At 33.6% G+C, this 7,726-nt stretch overlaps 1 protein-coding gene across 1 annotated transcript; it reads left to right on the forward strand.

Moving 5' to 3' along the window:
* On the forward strand, positions 2,366-6,159 carry LOC109358896 (probable pectinesterase/pectinesterase inhibitor 51). The gene is made up of 2 exons (XM_019603385.1): positions 2,366-3,372; positions 5,383-6,159. Exons 1-2 carry the CDS (start codon positions 2,442-2,444, stop codon positions 6,084-6,086), a joined length of 1,635 nt encoding a protein of 544 aa, XP_019458930.1. The 5' UTR covers positions 2,366-2,441; the 3' UTR covers positions 6,087-6,159.

A 7,726-nucleotide genomic window follows, 5' to 3' on the forward strand; every position in this document is an offset into this window, starting at 1 on the left:
TATATTAAAAATTAGAATTTACAGAAATTACCTGATCAATGCGCAAGCGATCCAAAATTGACCGTATTATGTTTGTTGCATGACCAGGGATTGTGGTGGTGATTAGATGTTACGCACACCTAAAATGTAATGCTATTGATAGTTATTATTATATGAATAATTTCAAACATAAACTATTGTGATTTGAAGAATTTTAGTAATAAAATCATGGAAAAAAATATACCTTTGGACTAAAGGGAAAGTTTGTGAGTCATTGTTGTGTACTCTTGGAACTAGCATTGGGATGCGGTCATATGCCCATGACTGTAGTAAATGCAAGCATCCACCGATTTCAATTTGGTGACTAATGAGTGCCGCACGACATATTCCACGATATAGACACGCCAATACAGTTGAACCCAAACTATATTGGAATGTCTGTGGCAAGTCCTCCAACAATGGGAGATACATCAGGTGGACTCGTGATCCTGATGTATCTGGCATGAGGAAGCCTCCAATCATGCGTAATATAAACGCTCTTGCCTGTTGCTCAATAACAACATCATCAGCATGTGGTGGAAGAACCGCAAAAGTTGAGTCGAGCCAACTCATTGGATCCTTTGACCCATAATTTGTTTGTCAGTTGGGATTGCACCCAACAAGTTGTGACAAATCATTTCCCAATTACCATTTGTAAGGCCAGTAACAAGAGCTCCATTTATTGGCAACCCAAGTTGGTATGCGACATCTTCAAGAGTTACTATGCATTCGCCAATAGGTAGATGGAAGGTGTGAGTCTCTGACCTCCATCTCTCAACTAATGCCATAATTAGGTGGTTGTTGATTTCGATTGTACCGATATCGAGAATATGCCCAAATCCTGTGTTACGAATAACTTCTAACACCGGTGCACACCCATTCACACCGTAATTAGGTGGTTGTTGATGCTCGAAGTCTCCATTCACACCCAACACCAAAATATTTACATTTTACAACATATGTATCTGGCCTAGACTCATCCACAACGTAATCAACAGAATTTCTAATATGAAAATGTTTTACAACATTTATTGTTGCTTCCTTTGATTCAAATTGCGTACCAACAAAAAGATCATTATCTATATCAGTACTTATGTGAGTACTTCTATATGGAAAATCTTGTCCAGATTGATAATCAATGTTAACGAAAAAAGATGAAAGATTATCATATGTTATGCTAACTAGTTCATGTGTGGTAATTTGAACATCATCATCCTCAAAGCTCAATGTCCTCCTCATCACTAAAATCACTAACAATATCTCTAATAATTGCCATCTACATATAACATAGAGTAAAATATAAACAAACATATTTACATTTAAACAGAGGTAACACATAAAATTATATATAAAATAAAAGATCTAAAAAAATTTAAAGCAGTTACCTTAAATATGCAGAGTTCTTCAATTACAGTAGGCTACAATTTTTTTCATATAGTTCTTCTTTCAGTGTGGTTTACACTCGGGACCGGGGATATATATAGAACTTGAAAATCGTAGATCCAAGACACGACTTGTAAGTCGTGTACATGGTCCACGACATTGCATGGAACTCGTAGACCTGGTCCACGACATTACCATGAAAGTCGTGTACCAGGTCCACGACTTACAGAGGCCTGACACGTTGTAGGGGAATCGTGGATGAGGTCCACGACTTTCCTGCAAACTCATGGATATGGTCCACGACTTTAGTGAAATCGTGGATCAGGTCCACGAGATCCACTAAAAACTACCCCAAATCCGTAATTAATTCAAAAGCTACACTAAACGTGGGATAGTGTAGTCAAAATACATTATCCACGTAATTTTTCCGTCTTCTTCCCTCTCAAACCTGCCACCAAATCGCACTCAACTACTAGTTTTAAACTCTCTCCATTTCAAACTCCAACAAAACACAACTGAAGATCCAAATTTTCCACATCAATTCCTCTCTCCTCTATATGTACTATAATTTGCACATGCGAATAGGAACAAGCTATGGCATATCAAGCCCCATTCTTCCATTTTTTTTTTGCTTTTTAATAAAAAAAACTTGTATCAAGATACATGTAACACATTATATTTGGAGAGAAATATATTTTATACTTTTTCATAGTATTATTTAAGATTAAATTTAAATAAAATTAAAATATTAATATATTGTCAAAATTATATGATTTCATCTCGCAAAGTCTTTCTCCTCCCCAACCAAAAAAATGACAACCCTATGAACTCCACCACCAACATGGAAATGCCACGCCCCACAAAAACAAAAATTAAAATCTTTATTATTTAACAAAAGTAAAATACCACAAATCCAAGTTTGGAAAAAATTCCTTGACAATTAATTATATGCAAATAAATTACTCACCACCCTCACTTATAAAACTCCACCATTCCACCCGGCACAGAAAACTCACAAAACACAAACACTTTTCTCAACAATGTCTTCTTCTTTCTTCTTCCTCTCATTTCTCTTCATCCTCACCCTCTCTTCCGCCGCCAAACCACCACCCTCCCTCACCACCACCGCCGCCACGTCGGTGATCCAACAAGCATGTAAAGCCACAAACTTCTCCCAACAATGCGAATCCACTCTCTCCCAATCCAACCTCCCACCCAACCCAACCTCCCTCCAACTCATCCAAGCCGCCATGGCTGCCTCCTCCTCCAACCTCACCACTGCCCTAACCATGGCCAAGTCCCTCCTCGACGCCTCCACCGACAACAAAAATCGCACCGTCGCCGCCGCCATCTGCCTAGAGGTTCTCAACAACTCCAAATACCGTATTTCTCTCGCCAACTCTTCCCTTCCAAGTGGAAAGACCAAAGACGCACGCGCCTGGCTCAGCGCCGCACTCGCCTACACCTACGATTGCTCCAACGTCCTCAAATACGTTAACGATACAAAGCAGGTCGCTGAAACGATTTCGTTTGTCGACTCCATATACACGCTGAACAGCAACACGCTCAGCTTGGCTTTTAACTACGACGCGTTCGGGGATGATATCGGGTCGTGGACACTACCGAAGACAGAGCGTGACGGATTCTGGGATAAACCCTGTTCAAATAGCGGTTCAGGAGCTGTGACCGGTTTACCGGATAAGTCGGAAGCAGATGTTACAGTTTGTAAGGGAGGGAAGAGTGGGTGTTTGGGGACGATTCAGGAAGCGGTTAATAAGGCACCGGATAACGGCGGTAAGAGAAAGAAGTTTGTGATATATATAAAGGAAGGGGTTTATAAAGAAACCGTTAAGGTTCCGTTAGAGAAAAGGAATGTGGTATTCTTGGGTGATGGAATTGGGAAGACGGTGATTACTGGCTCTGCGAATGCTGGTCAGGTTGGGGTCTCCACCTACACCTCAGCCACAGTCGGTGAGTTTAAAATTGTTAAATATTTACTATCTTTTGTTTTTACTTTATCATAATTATTTTGAGCCATTTGCATCAGGAATACCGTCTTAATATATCCGTTATAACCACATCACATTGCAATTATAACGTGGTTCCTAATTATAATTTTGCTACATTAGGCTAAGGGGTAAAACACCACATAATTTTCAAAATATTTTTTAATCATAAAATAAATCACATGAGGCATGTGTGATAAAAGATCACTGTTCATATCTCTTTATGCCTTAAAGAAAAACATCTAATGGTGGAGACTTATTATATAATTTAATTAAATTAACACAAATTTTGAAAAACTAAATTTAAAAAGTTGAATGATGATTGTGAAAAATAGAAAAAAGATAAAGATGTATTGAAAAATAAAATAAATATATGTATTGAGTTTTTAAAATACATGAACAATATGGAAATTTAGTTTACAATAATTTTAAATCCTTTTTCCTAACTTAAGAATATGATTTGGATTTGAAAATGGTTTTTGGCTATGCATCTTTTGGTACATTCATTTAGTAGCTAGTATTTTTTTGTCTTGAATGTAAAGTGGAGTTTTCTTGAATTAAAGACCGAAATGTAGTCTATACACTTCATAATCAATAATAACTATTAAACAGAAGTTAATAGATACGTATCCTATATATCTATGTTATATATAAAGGCAAAACATGATGTAACTTTCATCATGATGTAATTTTCATTTCTTGTTTTGTCCTTCACATTATTTAATTTTTTCAAAAAAACCATATAATCATAAATAAATATCACCAACACATTAATTGATTATATCTTTCATATTAAATTAAACATTCTCATAAATACATAAAAATTATAACAAATACATTTTAATTTTAAAAATAAAATATATAAAAATTTAATAGCCTTAAACTTTAATAAAGAATGTTTAATTTAATAATTTACATTTAATTTTTTCTGTAAAATGTGAAATGTAGATCTTATTTTTTTTTTATAAAACTCAAATAAAGGACTCAGTTTTTTTGGAAAATATTTTTTTTAAGGAAAAAAAACAATGAATTGAGGATTATTCTTGCCCTTTTTGCCAAGTGTTGTTGATTTGGTCAAAGCTAAAGATAAAGTTTGAATTATGATCCTCTGTCCCAGAAACTTTCTTACTCCATGTTTCAAGCTAATGATATCCCACCAAATCACATAAAAATGTTATTTTATATTTTTCTTAATTTTCTTTTTAAGTATGTGTCAAATTTCCATTGGATTGTGACACAATGGGACACAAAAAAGTGGGACAACAGATCCCCATTTCTTGTGGGCAGCGTGGGAGTTTCAGTGTGTATTCCTATGGCTTAGATGACTTCATTCAATAATGGTTGTTAGGGATTCTGAAAGAATATTCTAGAAAAACATGTTTACCTTATATAAATAGGGTAAGTGTTTGTATATTAATTATTGAAATTACACATAATATACATATATAAATTCATAATTTAGTTGTACAATATGAATGTAATGATTTAAAAATGAAAGATTGTGAATATAATTGTATAAAAAACAAAAATAGAAATTGTTTGTTATGTGCTACTAAAAATCATTTATAGCCTTTTCTAGAATGAGATATCAATGAGAGGATACTTATTTTGTGTATCAAACTTTAGTAATAGAATTATAGTATGGAAGTTTTCTCTACAACATACTTATTTTGATGTATATAATTTCAATACATTTTTTAAATGTACAATAAAACTTACTATTCACATGCCATAAGGGATAAGGGACGAATATTAATTATTTTTAACGGTGTCTCATTTCCTGTTCTTAGTGAATTAAATATTGACATATAAATAAAAAGAAAAAAATTTAAAAAACAAAAAAGTAACATTTTGATTAGTCGTGAAAAGATAGGAGACACCATTGGAGTCCACAAGTATGTATCATTATAACAACACTAACTTGGTAGACATGCATGCTTTTTCCTGAAAACGATTTTTTTAATTATTTGTGCAGCTGTTGTTGGCGATGGATTCGTGGCAAAGGACCTTACAATCCAAAACACAGCAGCTTCTCATCAAGCAGTGGCATTCAAATCAGACAGTGATCTTTCTATCATTCAGAACTGTGAATTCTTAGGAAACCAAGACACCCTTTTACCTCAATCCTTGCGCCAATTTTACAAATCATGCTATATCCAAGGCAACATAGACTTCATCTTTGGCAATTCTGCTACAATTTTTCAAGACTGTGAAATTTTAACTCGTCCAAGACAAGAGAACCCTGAGAAGGGTGCAAGCAATACAATCACAGCACATGGTAGAACAGACCCAGCACAAGCAACAGGTTTTGTTTTCCAGAACTGTTTGATCAATGGAACTAAGGAATATTTGGCATTATATCATAGCAACCCTAAAGTGCACAAGAATTTCTTGGGTAGGCCATGGAAGCTGTACTCTAGAACAGTTTTCATTAATTCTCGGATGGATGAGATTGTTACACCTCAGGGTTGGTCACCATGGACAGAAGCTCCACTGAAAACACTTTACTATGGTGAGTTTGAGAATTCAGGACCTGGTTCTGATTTGTCTCAGAGGGTGCCATGGAGTAGCAAAATTCCTTCTAAGCATGTGTTGGTATATTCAGTGGAGAATTTCATTCAAGGAAAGAGTTGGATTCCACCATCTCTATTATCATCCAAGGTTGGTAAGAGTAATTAGTAGGAATCATAAGTAAATGGAGGAGTTTTATGTTGTCAGTTTTGTAGTTCCCAACAAAACAGTTACTTTAATTAGTACTATAACCATATTGTGGATTTCTAAATTAGATGAAATGACATCTACCCTTTCAAAAAATTTAATAATTTAGATTTTAACATATTTTAAATAAAATAAAATTATAAATATTTAAATTAATATACATCTCATATTTTAGTATTGAATAGTCTAGGAGAAGATCTCATTCCTTGTATTTCATATGTCACATGAAAGAAGTTCCAAATTTCATCTGCGGTTATGCTAGTAAAAATTGAAGGTTGATCCCACTCACTTTATTTGGGTTAGTTCTTCACCAAGATTATTACTTTGTATCATAAATTAGATAAGCTTGAACTAGTCAAAGTAAAACTAGTATTTCTACATTACTTATCATCGAATCCAACACAAAAGAAGGAGTGGAGGAAAAAAAGTATGAAAACCACCCATACCATTATTTTATGGTTTGTTTAGGAGTTGAATTTTGGAGGGGAATAAAAGAGAAAAAGTATGAGTCATCTCAAAGTATATTTCATAACTCCTAAAACTTTTTTTTCTTCTTTCTTCTCCAAAATCTAACTCACACACTAACTCTTAGGAAATCATTATATTTAATCTTTCAATTTCTAGAGTTTTTTTTTACAACTCTTACGCATCTCCATTATACAACTATACTAGTGACGCAGTAAAAATAATCACAAGGGTGTGAATGTGGCTCGAGCGGCATCGTAATAAGATCCATCTCAAAGATGTGAATGTGTCATAAACAGAATTTGGCTTTCAAAATGCTTGTGGCCTTCCATTTTAAGTATTCATATAGTCTAAGTTATAAGTAAATAAAACGTTAACATTTTTTCTCATATTTAAGCAACTTTAACTATTTTTATAGTTTTCTAACATCATTTTTATTAAGTCGGGGGAATTATTATCTTTTAACTAATAGGAATGGGTTCGACTACAGGTCGGAGAAAGTATTAACATATATCCGCCTATAATAAAACAATATTCTCACTACTTACATGGATTTTTATACCCTTAAAATATAATATTTTATTTTTTATTATTGAGTCTGACAAGAGTTCATCTTGCTCCTACCCAAAGTGCAATAGGGAAATCACGACTTTGTAGTTCTAGTTACGAAAATTGATTGATTAGTTTGGTTGATTTTTGTTGATTTGGAAAATATTTATCATATATGATTATTTTAATTCAAGGGAACTAATATCTTAGAAACAGTATTGGTCGTAGACCTTAGTCAGAGACGACTCAAATCATCACGTTACTATAAAATTCATTTAGGTGATAAGATAGTTCTGAATTATATTTTATATGGAATTAAGAGCTTAGAGACGATATTGGTCGTAGACCTTAAAATAAAGAAGTTAAAGACGACTCAAACCATGATCTTACAATAAAATTCATTTAGGTGATGAAATAATTTTTAATAATTTTATATGGAAATAATAGCTTAGAAACGGGTAGGTCGTAGAACTTCTTCTCATTTCTAGAAAAGTTATAGACGACTCAAATCATAAACTTACTATAAAAATTTCACAAAATTCAATTAGGTCATAAATTATTTTTTTAATTATTTTTTATATGAAATT

This window comes from Lupinus angustifolius, chromosome LG01, assembly GCF_001865875.1.
Source record: "Lupinus angustifolius cultivar Tanjil chromosome LG01, LupAngTanjil_v1.0, whole genome shotgun sequence".
Classification (NCBI taxonomy): Eukaryota; Viridiplantae; Streptophyta; class Magnoliopsida; order Fabales; family Fabaceae; genus Lupinus; species Lupinus angustifolius.

What these genes read in the sequence shown, in the direction of transcription:
- LOC109358896 (XM_019603385.1), top strand. Translation starts at nt 2,442, where the DNA reads ATGTCTTCTTCTTTCTTCTTCCTCTCATTTCTCTTCATCCTCACCCTC. An exon ending in CTACACCTCAGCCACAGTCG is followed by an intron (nt 3,373 to 5,382) that starts GTGAGTTTAAAA and finishes TTATTTGTGCAG; the next exon opens with CTGTTGTTGGCGATGGATTC.